The sequence below is a fragment of the Raphanus sativus genome, unplaced genomic scaffold, assembly GCF_000801105.2.
Source record: "Raphanus sativus cultivar WK10039 unplaced genomic scaffold, ASM80110v3 Scaffold2331, whole genome shotgun sequence".
Lineage (NCBI taxonomy): Eukaryota > Viridiplantae > Streptophyta > Magnoliopsida > Brassicales > Brassicaceae > Raphanus > Raphanus sativus.
The window spans coordinates 1-16,095 of NW_026617640.1; the positions used below are offsets into that span (position 1 = coordinate 1).

Below are 16,095 nucleotides of genomic sequence, written 5' to 3' on the forward strand. Positions count from 1 at the left end.
TGGTCTCTTTCATTGTATTGTTAATTTTTTTAATTAAATGATTCATGAGAGGGTTTAATTGTTGAAGGTGGTGGTTGATTTCACGGCTTCTTGGTGTGGACCATGTCGTTTCATAGCTCCATTCTTTGCTGATTTGGCTAAGAAACTCCCTAATGTGATTTTCCTGAAGGTTGATATTGACGAATTGAAGGTAAAAATACAAAAAACTCAACCATGTTTCTCTTTATTCATCCTCTTTGTTGAGAGAGTTTGTTTTTAATTCTTATATGATCAAAAGATCTCACAAGTTACCTTTTTGTTTTTGTATGGAACAGTCAGTGGCGAGTGACTGGGCCATTGAGTCGATGCCGACCTTCATGTTCATGAAAGAAGGAAAGATTGTAGACAAAGTTGTTGGGGCCAGGAAAGATGAGCTTCAGTCTACTATTGCCAAACACTTGGCTTAACTACACCCTTTTAGCTTTGACATGTCTTCTGTCTTAAGACTATTAAGTCATTGGTTAATTCCTTTCTATTTACTCTTGAGATGTTATGACTTTGTTCCCGCCTTTGTTATGAATGCCTTGCTATGAATATTATGATGATTCCTGTTTAATCTTATCTGATAAGATCTGTTAGAATTTGATGAATTATTATTTTGCTTTGTTTATCCCAGTTGCTTCTTGCTTTTTCTACTTTCGTCTGCTTCTCCTAAAAAGAAATTTGCTTACAATGGATGTGACTAAAAGACAGTTTAAAAAAATGAGGCAGCTAATGGTGGTGTTCCTTAGCTGAAGACGGGAAAGCTCACTGGCCTTGTTTGGATACAGATGAAAATATGTTTAAATAAGGTGTTTTGATGTTGCCCTTCAGGTTTCACAAAGGCTATTTCAGCATCCTTGCCTCTGTTCGAACCTATCAGTTTCAATAGCTTAATGTCTTTCAAAATTTCCCTTCTAAAATCATAAAAAGGCATTATCAGCTTTACAAAATGGTACTTTGACGATGTACACGATATATAAATTTATGTTTATGTCAAATAACAAACCTTTGATTATCTTGAGGATATTCGTGATGCTATTCACTGGGGAGAGTCTGTATTCACATTGAACCCGCAAGTCAGTAATAAAATAGTCTTAATCAATAACTAGATTTTGACCCGCGCTTTGGAAGCACAAATATTTTGGTAATTTTTAAAGAGTGTGTATTTAAAATATTTTGCATTTAAATCAGTGTTTTTAAATTCAACCCGATTGTGATTATACCAGTTAATCCGGAGATCTGACAATTCAATTTAGGTTTTTAAAATATTCATATTAAAAAAATTACTAAAACCCGAGACTAACCGATTGAACTGATGGATGACCGATATGTAATCTAATTGGATTTAAATTGTAATAGTTTCATATTTTGTAGTCTTATAATCCAAATTTTAAAGTTCATTATTTTGCAATTTATGAAATTATAACGTTTCTACAAAATTTTAAAGAGAAAATGATAGATATAAAATAACTAAGATTAATTTTTGTATTATTTGGAAACATTGATAGTAGTATAAAAATATATTGTTTGGAAACATTGATAGTAGTATAAAGAAATAAGTATATTGTTTGGAAACATGAATAGTAGTATAAAGAAAGGAACATTAGTGATTTAATGTACGTTTAACTATAAAGTATAAATGTGTATTTAATTTAAAAACTTACAAAATAAATGTTAGGTCCAACAGAATGTTTCTGTTTTAATAAGATAGACTAGATTTTGACCCGCGCTTTCAAAGCGCGAGTTTATGTTTGGTGAAAATTTTATATAATCACATTTATATAATCCATCTTGTATATGCATTTATATAACCCGTCTCATATATGTGTTTTATATCCGGGTTTATGTTCAGTTAAAACTATATGAAAGCGCGGGTTTATGTTTGGTGAAAATTTTATATAATCGCATTTATATAATCTATCTTGTATATGCATTTATATAACCCGTCTCATATATGTGTTTTATATCTGGGTTTATGTTCGGTTAAAACTATATTGTACATGTATTTTTAGGTTTTTAATTTTGAATTAGATATTTTAAATATAAATCAATATAACAGTTTTATAGTTTTGATCGGTGTTTTGAAACCCGACTCGGACCTGCGGTTGAACGAATTACCGGTTTGTAACCCGGTATTTTTAATATTGTGATTTTTTCTAATGATAAGACAAATTCGGTGATCATAAGTTGGAAATTTGTTTAAAATATATTTATATTTTTCAAAATCGTTCTAAATGATAATGATTGTTGTCAAAATTAATAATTTTAGAATTAGAAAACCGGTGTTAATAACAGTATCAAACATGGAAATAATCGATGCAGTATCAAACAAAGAAATAATCGCAGGCCGAAATTAAATTAGGAAACCGGTGATTAATGACAAACCAAAAAATAATTAAGAAGAAACTGGCGCAGAATGTCCAGAATATCCTTAATGAATACAAAAGAAATATTCTTCGGTAGGGGTAAAAAGAGTAAAAATCCAAAACATGCTTGTACTTTAATAGTATAGATTTTATCAATGCAAAATAAGAAGTATGATTGTGAATCATTTAGTGATAGATTGTAAACGGACTAGCCTTGTAGTTTTCTGAAAGCTCGACAAAAAATATGCTTGTCATTTTTATGACCTCCTGACGACAACCATATATATAGAGTTGTGTACAATTGCAAGTTTTGCTAGATATTCTTTGCATAATGAAAGAGTGGTGTACAGTATATGTATGTTAGTTTCAATATTTAATATTGGACTTTGTTGGCAAAATAGAATCTAATATTGGATTTGTAATCTGTATTTATATGGTAATTGACCATATCTATATTTCACATTAAGGGTTCCTTCCATATATGAAATTATTGTCGTTAATGGCATATGATATTTTGCTCCTTTATGTGGCGATCTGATGATCCAGATTCTTTAGTGGTATAAAATTACGACGCAAATCTCGTCACATATTATATTAATTAGATTTTAATCAATTTATATTAATAGTTATTCTTTTAATCTCATTTTATTTTATTTTTACTAGCTCAAGTTTTTTTTTTCCTTTTATAAAAAGCTAATTGACGACGAGAAGCAGGAGAGAATCTAGACTTTTGTATGCACAAATGGTAAAAGAAAGAAAAACTATGCAAACGTGAAAATAAGAACTTCAAAACTCCCTTGAAAATTCAGTGAGTAATCACTGGATTCTTACAAAATTCAAAAACCTCCTTTTATCCTTGATCCTCTTCTGCTGATACTAATAAATAGCAGAGAGAACTTAAATCAAATAAAGCAAAAACAAAAAAAAAGATACAAGCAGAAAACCCTAACAGACTAAAGAAAGAAGGGTTTTGCTTGATCTCGACGTAGTTTTATAAAACAAAACTACATAAAATCCTAATAATAACTGTAACCATATCCACCCGGATAAGAATACTGATGTTGGTAAGGTTGCATAGCCGGCGGCCCTGCAGGCCAATAAGGCGTTGATTGGCCAAAGTAAGAGTTTTGATAGCTGTTGCCAAAATTAGAATGATGATGTATTCCGGTTTTCACAAAGGCCATTTCAGCATCTTTGCCTTTCCTCGAAGCCATCAATTTCAATAGCTTGTTTGGGTCGCCTTGACCCGTTACGTATGCCATTCCTTCGTCCACGTCTATCCAAAAGTTTCCTCCTAAACCATAAATAAAAACTCATAATCAGAAAATAAATTATTTGAGACGGTATATAAATGTCAAAATGTGTGTATACGAAATGAAAGTGTACAAACCTCTGATTTTCTTGAGAATTTTCGTCATGCTCTTGTGCCACTCGGGTGAGTTAGTGTTCAATTTGAACCCACAAGTCTGCAAGAAAACGTTCGAATAATCTTAAAAAAGGTAACATACAAATAGCAAGAATTATAAATACATGAAATGAGAACACATGACGATTAAAAACGGACCAGCCTTGTCGTCCGACGATTTGAGAAAAACATGCTTGTCATCTTTTATATAAATGAACTCGTGAAGAAGACTATGTATGTAGTTGAAAGTTTTTGTTTTCCTGTGAAAAAAATGAACGGGAACGGTGTATATATTTATATTAATTGGCTTCGATGATGCAATACTGGATATTTAAATCTGTATCTAATATGGTAATTACCATATCCATATTTTACATAATGGGTTTCATATTTGGAATCAGTGTCGTTAATGGGATAATATTTGCTTTCCTTATGTGGCATACTTTGGGATTACTGTCGTTAGAAAATTAGAACACAAGTCTCTCTCCAGCTCCATATCTTCAGACAATAAACACACATATTTTGTTTATTGCAATCTACGTGATTTTAGTTTTAATACGATATACAGAATAACGTATTATGGGCCTTTATTAGGCCAACGTAGAACACCACAGTCATTAGCCCAATTATAATTTTTCGGCCCATTATAGCTCACTGTGGTATTCAGGGTTTAGCGGAGAGTCAAAGCATCGCAATCTCTTCCGTTAATGCTTTTGGTGAAATGGGTTTCGGTGCGATTAGATCGATTCTCCGACCACTGTCGAGAACCCTAGCTTCGCGTGTCGTCTCTAGCCGCTCCTCTACGCCTGCGATTCCGGCTGCGAGACACGAGGTATGGTCCTCCTTCTCCGGTGGATCGAGGTTGCCATGGATTCCGATGGCAAATCATTTTCATAGCTTGAGCTTAACCGATACTCGGCTCCCGAAGAGACGGCCCATGAGTCATCCCAAGAAGAAAAGATTCAAACTTAAACCTCCAGGTTTGTCTTAGTTGCGCTTAAAGATTGATGTTAATGTATCCATTTTAACTAGGGGGTTTTAGCATGAAGAATCTTTTGTGTTACTTTTTTTTTTGGTGGAACTTGTGATTGTGTGTTTAAAGCTAAAGTTGAGAGTGTTCTTACTTAAAGAAGTTTATGTTAGACAGAGAATATTATAATATGGTTTGGATTGAATAAAATTGTTTTTGAGGAAAATGCAGGGCCTTATGCATATGTTCAGTATACACCTGGCGAGCCAATTGCTTCAAACAATCCCAGCAAGGGTAGTGTCAAAAGAAGGAATGCTAAGAAGCGCATAGGGCAGCGCCGTGCTTTCATACTGGTATGTGTGCTTTCTCTCTCAAGTTTGTCGTCTTTTAAAAAAAAGATATTGAAGTCTTTTGCATATATGTACATTTGGTAGGGTGTTATTTTTTTATTTTTATTTTTATTATAGATGAGTAATGTGGTTTACTAATGAGATAAGTCTTAATACTTTTTCACAGTCTGAGAAGAAGAAGAGACAAGCGCTGGTGCAAGAGGCGAAGAGGAAGAAGAGAATCAAGGAAGTGGAACGCAAGATGGCTAAAGTCGCAAGGGAGCGAGCTTGGGAAGAAAGGCTGGCTGAGCTTCAGCGACTCGAAGAAGAGAAGAAGAAGTCAATGTCTTCTTGAATTGCTTTTTTTCATTCATCCAAAAAAAAACATAGAATAAATCTCTTTTCTTTTGAATTAGGTTTTGCTCCTACCTTCTTTGTTGTGTTGCCGAGATTCACTCACTCTTGTCTGTCCCTCTACTGTTTCGTAAGAACCGAGAGTTACTTGACGTTTCTTGTCTTTTATAATCTCAGTCATGTGTTTCTTCTTTCTGGAAACTTGTCGAGAGTCTTTTATTCACGTCAACTGGAAGTAACTGAAATCCATGACTCAGAGATCGTTACGTAACATTCAAAATCTCAAATTCTTGTAATAAAAGTCTTCACTAGGTTCATCCCTTCCATCATATCAAGAATCATGAAAACAAGCTTAGTGAGAGAGAAGAAGATCAAGACCAACGGGATTTGGTTAAACGTTGCTGAGAAAGGAGACGAAAGAGGACCTTTGGTTCTGTTACTCCATGGCTTCCCCGAGACATGGTTCTCGTGGCGTCACCAGATCGATTTCTTGTCCAGCCATGGCTACCACGTGGTTGCTCCAGACCTCAGAGGCTACGGTGACTCCGAGTTCCTTCCAAGCCACGAGTCTTACACTGTGAGCCACCTTGTCGCTGATGTCATCGGTTTGCTTGATCACTACGGCACTGCTCAGGTTAGATATAGAGATTTTACATTTTTGATAAAAAGAAGAAAAAAAATTAGAGGATTACAATTATTGTTTTTGTTTCTTACTGGTTAAATAGGCTTTTGTGGCTGGACATGACTGGGGATCAGTTATAGGTTGGTCTCTATGCTTGTTTAGACCAGACAGAGTCAAAGGTTTCATAAGTCTCTCTGTTCCATATTCTCCAAGAGATCCAAACCTCAAACCTTCAGAGTTTTCCAAAACCTTTGGAGATGGGTTATACATCACTCAGTTTCAGGTAAACTTTTCAAGATTTGTTGTGGTTTTGTTTCTATCATCTTCGTCTGATTCAGTTCCTTGTTTATTTTACAAGAAACCTGGAAGAGCTGAGGCTGCATTTGCCAAGCATGATTGCAAGACGGTTATGAAGAAGTTCTTGCTAACGACGAGAACAGATTTCATGGTGGCTCCTCCCGGTACAGAGATCATCGATGACCTTGAGATTCCATCGAAGATTCCAGAGTGGATAACAGAAGAGGAGATTCAGGTTTATGCAGACAAGTTTCAGAGATCTGGATTCACTGGCCCGTTGAATTACTACAGAGCCATGGATCTGTAAGTTTTCAATCTTCCCATTAGTGTGTCCTTCTTGTTATTGGCGCAAATTGTGATCAAAATTTTCAGGAACTGGGAGATATTGGCGCCGTGGGAAGGCTCCAAGATCCTTGTTCCGACAAAGTTTATCGCCGGAGACAAAGATATAGGAGCAAATGAAACGATGGGGTATGTGAAGGGAGAGATGTTCAAGAGTCATGTGCCTAACGTTGAAGTTGTTGTAATTGAGGATGGTCATCATTTTATCCAGCAAGAGAAGGCTAAACAAGTCTCGGAGGAGATTCTTTCCTTCTTCAACAAGTTATGTACAACAACAGAGTAAAAAACATCATGCCGTTTTTATGGCCTTTATAAAAAAGAAACTACTATGTTGCTACAACTAATTAAACTACTAATGTGTATCCAATAATGAAGCCGATCACTTGGGCAAAATAATGGTTAAATAAAGTGAGAAAGACAGTATATAGTCGTTGATATCAAACATTTGTTGCTTGCTCCATAAGTTTCTACACACTTTTTGTTTACGGTAGAAATGTGTCTTCTGAATCATCACAATAAGTGACCTAGATAAAGAAAGTCTTTGCTTAGTGTATACATTTTGGGCCGTATGGGGCTTTTCGTACAGCCCATAAACACAAGGGCTTGAAACGGAAGTCCTGATGCATATTTCCCTCTAAAACGCCGTCGTTTTGGTTATCTTCCACCTTTGATGTTCAGCTGTTGATTTTTGGGATTATTTTTGATGTTTCTTTTCCGCTCCAGATTTGAAATTGAAGGCAATAAGAAACACTCCAATTTCGGATTGCTCACTCTGTTTATAATTTATGAACCAGTAAGAAAAATCTCGGAGGAGCGTAGATATCTTTTTTGGGGGGGGGGGCACTAAAGATGGATCCGGATGCAGTAAAGTCGACACTCTCGAATCTGGCCTTCGGAAACGTATTGGCTGCAGCTGCTAGAGATTACAAAAAGGTTAAAATCAGTTTTCTCTATTGAGTATTGGAATCCATCAAATGCGATGCCTTTCTCTCAACTTTTTTGAAAAATTGTATATATTCGTTTTCGTGTTTTTAGCATATGATCTCTCTGTGTGTGTGTGTCTTTGGATATTATATTCAGACAAGTGGTTATGATCTGTGTTACGAAATGTTGTTCTTTTTTTTTTTGGTTATGTCTGGAAAAGGTGTAGACTTTATGAGTCTCTGTTTTTTGGCACAATTTTTGGATATTATATTCAGACAAGTGGTTATGATCTGTGTTACGAAATGATTCATCTGTTTTTTTTTTCATCTGTATACGGGGCTGTGTGTGCAGGAAGTTCTTGCAAATGAGAAGGCGCAATCATCGAATCATGTGAATGAGGAGGTTGATCTTGATGATCTCATGGATGTAAGTGCACAACTGTTTCTTGCTATTTTTGAGTATTTTGAAGCTTCTGTCTCTAACGGTGGTGTTGACTCTCATGTTCTGTAGGATCCAGAGCTAGAAAAGTTGCACGCTGATAGGATTGCTGCACTCAAGGTTGTTGATAAACTTTTCCCACTTGCTTACTTTTTTATTGGTTATGAACTAAAAATCTCTATCTGAACTGGAGCAGAGAGAAGTTGAGAAGAGAGAAGCGTTCAAAAGACAAGGACATGGTGAATATCGAGAGGTAACCGAGGGTGATTTCTTGGGGGAAGTCACCACGAGTCCCAATGTTATTTGTCATTTCTACCACAAGGAGTTTTACCGCTGCAAGTAAACATCTCTCTCTTCTTTTTTTTTTATCTTCTGTTTATGTGAGCTCATACAAAACCTAATGTATATATTAGGATTATGGACAAGCATCTGAAGACTCTTGCCCCTAGACATGTGGACACTAAGTTCATTAGAGTTGACGCAGAGGTCAGTCAACCAACTTTACTAAAAAAAAAGATAGATAAAAATGGGTTGTGAAACTAATGCTTAGGTGATGATGATATAAATGCAGAATGCTCCTTTCTTTGTCACGAAACTAGCAATAAAGACCTTGCCTTGCGTTTTGCTTTTCAGGTTTCATCTCTTTCGGTTCTTTCTTACATTACATGGCTTGTTGCCTAGGCTATTTTTACTGATTGAATATGGCTTTTTTTTATCATTCTACTCAGCAAGGGAATTGCGATAGATAGGCTTGTTGGGTTCCAGGATCTTGGCACAAAGGATGATTTCACCACTACCAAATTGGAGAACGTTCTGATTAAAAAAGGTATGGTGGACCGACCACACATCCATCTTTTTGAGTAATTAAAGTGTTCATATAGAGTATTGTTATTCTAAAATGTGGAGAATTATTTAAAACAGGAATGCTCAGCAAGAAGAAGAAAGAGGAAGATGATGAAGATGCTGAATACCAAGAGAGCATAAGGCGTTCGGTTAGGTCTTCAGAGAATCTGGACTCTGACTCTGACTGATCAACCAGCTTTACCTCACAGATTTTTGCATTGCTGCTTGTCTCTGCTTTGCCTTTTGCTCTTTTGTTATATGTTACTAGAAAAGGACATTTCGACATATTATCCCAACTGTTAAATGCTACATGACTTTGTATGTAATGCACCATGTTTATTGTTGCTGACACAAACATTCCAACGGTTTGCTTAAAAACGTTGCCATAAATCAGGTCATGTGTGGTAGTGTTTTCGTCCACACACTAAAGCCAACATCTTCAATCTGGTCGCCACGAGTCAGAGAAAGACCAAGTTTTCTGACTTCACTGAGCTTGCACCCATCCGCAGTTTGTCGTGTCAAGTACAAGGAGTTTCTTGAACAAGACAATCACCATGTCATGAATCTTGCAAGTAAAGATGGGTCCACTACATGTTTTTGTTAACAACTTCTACTAGACACCAATTCGTGAGTCCTGAAAAGCAACCTTCTCCATTATCAATTTCTCAATATGACAAACCCTTCTCCAATCCATCCATGTACTAGTTGCTATAACACATGACATGATTAAAACCTCATTTTTTTCATTTAGTGAAAGTTTCTTTGAATTTCTATCAGTGAAAACGCAAAACTTGTGTTTTTATTTTATTTTATTCCATAATTATTTAACTGGTAAAATTCTTGGGGAATGAAGTTTTTAACACAGTGCCACCATTCAACATATTACTAATCACAACCGAAATTTTATTAGATTATTTATGAAATCAACTTTTTATATTATTTAACTATATGATAATGAAAATTTAAACTACTAAATAAATAATTATTATTTTCATATTATTTAATTATACGATGGTGAAATTTTGTATTATAACAAATTAATTTTATCAACTTTTTTAATAGACTAAATAATGTATATAAGATTTAACATTATTTATATTCCACCATTTTGCTAAATTTATCCAGTTATATAAAACTATTCTGCAGTTCTGGTTATACAACCTCGTTAACAATCAGAACCCTCAATTTTGTATTTTTATCAGCAAAATCACAAAATTTACATTTTTTATTTGATTTAACAAATTTTCTTAATTAGTAAAATTGTTGCGGAAAAGTGTTTTAAATGCAATTTCGACATTCAGCAGGTTAGCAATCGGCCATGAGGGCCATCACGTGCTATGGAGCTTTTCATGTGTAAGCAGCGTTCTATCTTGATCCATGTCTTGCTTACAAAACTGAAAAGTTCTATCATCTCAAAATAAACTATCAATAATTAATGCATGTTATTTAATAATCATCTTCTAATTTCACAAGTTACTTTCACTGGCTTCTAATAAGCTGTTCATCAACCTCTACGTTTTTCTTGACCTCCAAGTCTTTGCCCTGGGTGGCCTTGCCCTTGTTCTCCAATTCTTGCTCTTCCTTCCTAGCCTCATCTTCTTCATTTTCGATCTTTTTGACTTTCAAGAACTCAATCAAACCCTCAAGAATCCTATCAACATTCTCATTCCTCATGAGTTGTTCAGCTATCTCTGCTGGACTAACCTGTGTCGCAATGAACTCCCACGTTAAAAGTTGGAGTGATCAACCGTGGATACTATCCTCATATTATATCCTTTCAAGCAAGAATAACAAAGACTTGCTGAATTAAGGTAGAGAATATGATTCCATGCGACTTTTTTGTTGTTAGTTTTCTCAGCCATAGACATAATCTGATTGTAGATTATCTTTCCAAAAAGTCAAACCCCCGATGATGATAAATCATGTAGATGAGCCTAAGACGCTCATGATTCATCGTTGTATAGTTCATGGTAGGGATCCAGTTCGAGCACACAAGTTTGTACAAGACTTGATTTGCCGGAGTGAGATATTTTGAGCTATATGCTCCCAACGATTGATCTGATTGTCAGTGAGGAAGCCACATACTTGATCAATATTCTGATCCATCCACTTGGTATCTTCTTCAATTGATACTAGATACTGACCCGCGATTTGAAAGCGCGGGAGTTGTTTCCTGTTAAATTTAAATATTAAACCATGTATACTTTGGTTGTAAATTATAGCAAAACACATACTAGGATGCGTAATACTATTTCGAGTTACATATTTGAGATTTTAGTTTATGTTTTGAGCAAGTGAAAACAGTTCCCATTGGTTTAATAGTATATATTTTAAAATTTTAACTACAACTCTAAAATAGATAATCATGTATATGTTTTAAATTTTTGTATTGCTTTCAAAAATTAAAATATGCAAAAAATATATAGTATATATCATATTCATATTTTTAAGTATAACTTACGAATCATGTGAGATTATATATTTTTAAGTTATAGGTAGTTTTTTGAATTTTGACCAGGACATACGGTTGAACCGATAAACCTGGTGATCCAAAATAAATTTGGTTTAAGTTTTGTGAAAAACCAAAATTTAAAAACCCTTAAAACCCCGCTAAACCTACCCGGTTTAAAACATAATTTTAAAAACTAAATATAATAACTTCTATCCCTTTGATTCTTCAGTTTTTTAATTTTGTATCAATTTCTCTTAGGGGGGGTTATTGGAAATAGAATTTGGAAAGAGTTTAGTGATTTTAGAAATTGACAGATTTTTAAAAGTTTATGAGATTTCACAAATGTTTTCTAAATTTCTATCAAATAATTTGTATTAATTTCTATAGATTGTTATTGATTATTTAAAATTTGCACAATGTAGTTTTAAAAAAAAATCCTTCTAAGGTAATATACAGGAATATTGTAGAAAATTTTCAACAATAAATCTCGATGAGACACTATTAGATTATCGTTTGGTGTGTTCACATAGACAAATGCATTTTATGGTATTGATTCTTTGTATTATGGTTTGTTATTTGATTTGTTATGAAAATAGTCATTTTTTATCTTCATACTACATGGCAGATTTTTAATAGTCTTGTTTTCATTGACATTTTTTTTGAGACATCACTCTTACAAACGAAAGATTATGTTAGAACACACCAAATATGAAACTAATCTACAAAGAAATCTTCTGAAAATCACATGTCAAACAAGAAAAAAATATCATACTGTAAGGAAATGTTTTTATTAGTACACAGATTTCAGAAATCTTATAAGTAGACATGGTATTTTCAAAATCTAGCTTATGAGTAAATATATAAAAAATTCAACTCCCAATAACCATAGAATTTAATAGAATATCAAAATCAATAAAAACTAAACTTTTTGAATAACAGAAGATTTGAATGGAATTTAAAAGTCTTTAAACCAATAACAATGGATTTTGGAAAGATTTTTAAAATCCATAAACCAATAACCATGGATTCTTAAAATTTTATAATTCCTTAAAAATTCTAAACCAATAACCCCCTCTTAATTTGGTATGTTTATTTAAATATATTTGGTCTCATAACTAAGATGATAAATTGTATGTTGTAAATTATAAATTGAATGATTATAGAAATATTAACAATTATTGCTTCATAGATTATTTTTATTATTGTGTTTGGGCTGTTGACTGGATTTTCAAATTTATAAAATACATATACTTCATTGGGGTTTTGTTGAATTTCGATTGTGTAATATAAAGTGGGCTTCAAATAATATTATTGCCTTGTTGGTCCGTAAATCTTCAAGGTCTATATTAAATAATTAAAAAAAGTTGTGGCCTGAAATCTAAAAAGATTAGTGTTATCCAGACAAAAAAAATCAGAAATAATGTCCTAAGAAAAAAAAGAACTGACAGATTCTGAGAGATCTATCCAAAGCGGTGAATCTGGAAAACTTAGACAAATCATCTTTTTTTTTCCATTCGGAGAAAGAAAGACAAGATTGGTAAGTTTTTGTCTTGATTAAAGATCTAGTTTCGAAAATTTTTTGTTTTTGCTCTTACTGTCTTTTTTCTTTACATGACAGAATAAACCAGAAGGTGAAATAGAACAAAAGTACATCAAAAAGAATCACATGTAGTCATAAAAAATCCAAAGGTTTGTCTTCATTAGGTCATAAATCCAGTTATAGGAAAAAAATACCTTCACCCGGATTAATATCATCAGTTCCAAACAACCTTTTTGGCTCAATAACAGTAATATTAAATCTGGATTTTGGTGGAATCATAGTGTTCTGCAATGTTAAACTGGTCTTTCTTTCATTACTGCTGAATTGTTGGTTGCGAGATGATGATATAGATAATGGGGTTCGAAGTTTCTGATATTTTTTTGGCTACAAACTTTAGAAGTCCATTAGCTGTATGTTATACATTAACATAAAACAAAACATAATCACATAAACTTCATAGAAACTTACAACTGACATTTTTGATCCAATGGCTTTTGTTTCCGTTTTTTTCTGTGATGAAAGTATCAAATTAGCACAAAACATATTGTTACAAAGTATTATCGTATGTTGATATGGCTGTCTTTTCACTTACCTTTGCAGTATCCCATACTCGTTGAAGCAAGGTACAGAGTTTGCGAAAGTGCGCCAAATCTTGGAGAAAATATATAAGGAAATTGAACCACTTGTGAGCCAAAAACACCACTCTGATGTGAGTTAGTGATATCCTTCAGTACCCAGCCGAATATAGATTTCAAAGGTATAAACTGATTGTTTGGTGGCAGTGTCTAAAATATTGAGTTAGGAGACATATCATTATCGTGTGTGTGAGGTATCTTCCTAAGCTGGGTAATTGAACATGACTTAGTTTGCTTAAACGTCGTCTCACTGGTGTGATTTTCTCTGAAATTTTAGAGAGAAACGACAGATGAGAATGGATATATTAAAAACATATACAAACAAATAGATTTTCGATATGATTTAAAAAAACACATGAAACTCTACCTTCAGAACCTTATGTATAATTGGTTCCCGTTTGAAAATGTGGAATATCAGTAAGGCCTGAACTATTTGTTTGTGTTGTAGTCTGATATGCTATTATGAATCTATTCCACCTTGAATACTGCTGATTGTACTGTTGCTTTCCCTCTGCCGTATTCTATAAGAAACAGATTGAGAAATGTATTGAAATATGTGTGTTGCTCTGAGGTCAAAATGCTGTATATATAAGAAAAGAATAGTTTGATGGTTTAGGGCATTCAAATTGTATATATTTTCTTAAAATTAGCCGTCTGTTTAGTGAATCATATATCTTGGGGATCAAGTTTATTCAATTTATGGTGAATTATATTTTCATGTTTGAATTATATAGATTTAAGTTATTAAATGCTGCTGTTTTTATTTTATGATTGGTTGTTAATGATATTTTGAATATATATGAGGATACTTAGATTGCTCAGTTATTTACGATCTACTATATTCGGTTTCCTTAATTTAACAACTTACCTAGATTTTAGTTTATTTGAGTAGAGTTATGGTTTTTTTTATTTAAGTATTTAGTTGTATATGGTTATTGATTCGAAAACGATTTGGTATTTATGTTTTAGAATATTCGATATTGGTATGCATGGAAATTCCGGAAATTTAGTTGATTATAATTTTTTTGTTTGCTTTTAGTTTAGTGGTTTATAAAAATCAAAAACTTTCACCGCCTTGCATATCGTAACCTGTAAAATATTGTAACTTGTATATTGGGTTTGATATGCAATTGTTTGTAAAATAATAAAAAAATGATTGGAACTGATGAATGGTAATGGAAACAATTATAGCACATCAATATGTTGTTTTGAAGTGAAAGTTTGCAGATTCTAATGGACGATGAAGCAGTGGTGTTCATGGAAGATTATTAAGAGTACATGAGAATTTGTTTTTGATACGTATACTACAAAAATGAAAAATGAAATATATTTGTAAAATAATTATCTATACTATTAAAGTACAAGCACATTTGGATTTTTACTCTGTTCACCCCTATTAAAGAGACTTTCTTTTGTATTCATTAATGACATTTTGGACATTTTGCATTGGTTTTTTTTTTAATTGTTTTTGGTTTGTCATTAACCACCGGTTTCCTAATTCAATTTTGGTATGTGATTATTCCGTGTTTGATACTGCATCATTTTAATATTTTTCCAACCGGACATGTTTGAAACTGCATCGTTTTTTCTCAAACTATTTAATGGTTTGGTTTTAAACCACTTTTTCCTAAATATAATCCCAACTATCTAACAAAAATTATTTATAAAAAATAAAAATTGTTTATTGGTTCAACCAGTGGTTCAACCGGTAACTGGATTTCGATTTTAGTAGTTTTTATTGGATTTTTAAATTTTGTTTTTTTTTTCAAACCTGAACTGAATTTATCTTTGATCAACCGGTAATCCGTTCAACCGCAGGTCTCAATCGAATTTCAAAACACCGATCAAAACTATAAAACTGTTATATTGATTTATATTTAAAATATCTAATTCAAAATTAAAAACCTAAAAATACATGTATAATATAGTTTTACCGAACATAAATCTGGATATAAAATACATATATGAGACGGATTATATAAATATATATACAAGACGGATTATATAAATGTGATTATATAAAATTTTCACCAAACATAAACCCGCGCTTTGAAAGCGCGGATCAAAATCTAGTATTGCTCTTATTTAAACAGTTGGCTTTGACGAAGGGCCCAAATAGCTGTGTAGATCCGATTGATTATGATGGCTAGGCGATTTTGTTTTCTAAATTTTAAATAAAAGGAAAATCTGAAAACTATAATTAAATAAAAAGCATAACCTAAAAATATGTTTGTGGTATAGATCTGTAAATAATTTCAAAACAGAAGGATACCTCAAAAAAGTGTCTTGTGTTATAATAGTATAGATTTAGCTGATTATTGATAATATATATTGATTGGTGTTATATATCTTGATTTGTGTTATTTTAAATTTGTTTTAAACAACACAAAAGATTCACAGTTCTATATGTTTCAGTTAACTATAATTAATAGTATTTTGGAAAATAATTAAAAATGAAATATCTAATAAAAATAAAATAAAAACTAATATACTATAAAAACATCATAATTATTGAAATAGAACACTAATCAAATTTTATGTAAAAAAACAAATTATT

The 16,095-nt window shown here is 32.8% G+C and overlaps 5 protein-coding genes and 1 long non-coding RNA gene across 8 annotated transcripts; 5 read left to right on the forward strand and 1 right to left on the reverse strand.

Annotated features, from left to right (window-relative positions):
- Positions 1–67: 67 nt before the first annotated feature.
- Positions 68–559, forward strand: LOC130505510 (thioredoxin H1-like; the record flags this gene model as incomplete). The annotated part of the gene is made up of 2 exons (XM_057000116.1): positions 68–190; positions 315–559. Coding segments are annotated over 2 exons (255 nt in total), but the record flags the coding sequence as incomplete, so codon positions are not given.
- Positions 560–3,210: 2,651 nt separating this feature from the next.
- On the reverse strand, positions 3,211–4,064 carry LOC130505511 (uncharacterized). Its single transcript, XM_057000117.1, has 3 exons — positions 3,952–4,064; positions 3,778–3,853; positions 3,211–3,681 (listed from the first exon to the last, which is right to left on the reverse strand). Exons 1-3 carry the CDS (start codon positions 3,991–3,993, stop codon positions 3,404–3,406), a joined length of 396 nt encoding a protein of 131 aa, XP_056856097.1. The 5' UTR covers positions 3,994–4,064; the 3' UTR covers positions 3,211–3,403.
- A 407-nt stretch (positions 4,065–4,471) lies between these two features.
- LOC130505514 (uncharacterized) lies at positions 4,472–5,640 on the forward strand. Its single transcript, XM_057000120.1, has 3 exons — positions 4,472–4,772; positions 4,994–5,115; positions 5,279–5,640. The coding sequence occupies exons 1-3, from the start codon at positions 4,514–4,516 to the stop codon at positions 5,444–5,446; spliced, it is 549 nt and encodes a 182-aa protein (XP_056856100.1). The 5' UTR covers positions 4,472–4,513; the 3' UTR covers positions 5,447–5,640.
- A 92-nt stretch (positions 5,641–5,732) lies between these two features.
- LOC130505512 (uncharacterized) lies at positions 5,733–7,163 on the forward strand. Its single transcript, XM_057000118.1, has 4 exons — positions 5,733–6,079; positions 6,171–6,350; positions 6,426–6,667; positions 6,737–7,163. The coding sequence occupies exons 1-4, from the start codon at positions 5,786–5,788 to the stop codon at positions 6,987–6,989; spliced, it is 969 nt and encodes a 322-aa protein (XP_056856098.1). The 5' UTR covers positions 5,733–5,785; the 3' UTR covers positions 6,990–7,163.
- Positions 7,164–7,304: 141 nt separating this feature from the next.
- On the forward strand, positions 7,305–9,268 carry LOC130505513 (thioredoxin domain-containing protein PLP3A-like). Its single transcript, XM_057000119.1, has 8 exons — positions 7,305–7,639; positions 7,982–8,056; positions 8,141–8,188; positions 8,265–8,407; positions 8,482–8,554; positions 8,640–8,701; positions 8,797–8,894; positions 8,990–9,268. Exons 1-8 carry the CDS (start codon positions 7,556–7,558, stop codon positions 9,097–9,099), a joined length of 693 nt encoding a protein of 230 aa, XP_056856099.1. The 5' UTR covers positions 7,305–7,555; the 3' UTR covers positions 9,100–9,268.
- Positions 9,269–12,740: 3,472 nt separating this feature from the next.
- Positions 12,741–14,982, forward strand: LOC130505509 (uncharacterized). 3 transcript variants are annotated; one of them, XR_008941719.1, is made up of 4 exons: positions 12,741–12,900; positions 12,982–13,052; positions 13,504–13,660; positions 14,753–14,982. It is a non-coding gene; the product is annotated as an uncharacterized LOC130505509 (long non-coding RNA). The 3 variants fall into 3 exon arrangements; XR_008941720.1 differs by having other exon boundaries at positions 14,766–14,982; XR_008941718.1 differs by having other exon boundaries at positions 13,504–14,982.
- Positions 14,983–16,095: the final 1,113 nt, after the last annotated feature.

Excerpts from the sequence above, each read along its gene's own strand:
- LOC130505511 (XM_057000117.1), bottom strand. The coding sequence starts at position 3,993 with ATGACAAGCATGTTTTTCTCAAATCGTCGGACGACAAGGCTG. Across the intron at positions 3,854-3,951 it reads ATCGTCGGACGACAAGGCTG|ACTTGTGGGTTCAAATTGAA; the intron begins GTCCGTTTTTAA and ends GTTTTCTTGCAG. Across the intron at positions 3,682-3,777 it reads AATTCTCAAGAAAATCAGAG|GAGGAAACTTTTGGATAGAC; the intron begins GTTTGTACACTT and ends TTTATGGTTTAG.
- LOC130505514 (XM_057000120.1), top strand. The coding sequence starts at position 4,514 with ATGGGTTTCGGTGCGATTAGATCGATTCTCCGACCACTGTCGAGAACC. Across the intron at positions 4,773-4,993 it reads ATTCAAACTTAAACCTCCAG|GGCCTTATGCATATGTTCAG; the intron begins GTTTGTCTTAGT and ends AGGAAAATGCAG. Across the intron at positions 5,116-5,278 it reads AGCGCCGTGCTTTCATACTG|TCTGAGAAGAAGAAGAGACA; the intron begins GTATGTGTGCTT and ends ACTTTTTCACAG.
- LOC130505512 (XM_057000118.1), top strand. The coding sequence starts at position 5,786 with ATGAAAACAAGCTTAGTGAGAGAGAAGAAGATCAAGACCAACGGGATT. Across the intron at positions 6,080-6,170 it reads ATCACTACGGCACTGCTCAG|GCTTTTGTGGCTGGACATGA; the intron begins GTTAGATATAGA and ends CTGGTTAAATAG. Across the intron at positions 6,351-6,425 it reads TATACATCACTCAGTTTCAG|AAACCTGGAAGAGCTGAGGC; the intron begins GTAAACTTTTCA and ends TTATTTTACAAG.
- LOC130505513 (XM_057000119.1), top strand. The coding sequence starts at position 7,556 with ATGGATCCGGATGCAGTAAAGTCGACACTCTCGAATCTGGCCTTCGGA. Across the intron at positions 8,189-8,264 it reads ATAGGATTGCTGCACTCAAG|AGAGAAGTTGAGAAGAGAGA; the intron begins GTTGTTGATAAA and ends GAACTGGAGCAG. Across the intron at positions 8,408-8,481 it reads AAGGAGTTTTACCGCTGCAA|GATTATGGACAAGCATCTGA; the intron begins GTAAACATCTCT and ends TGTATATATTAG.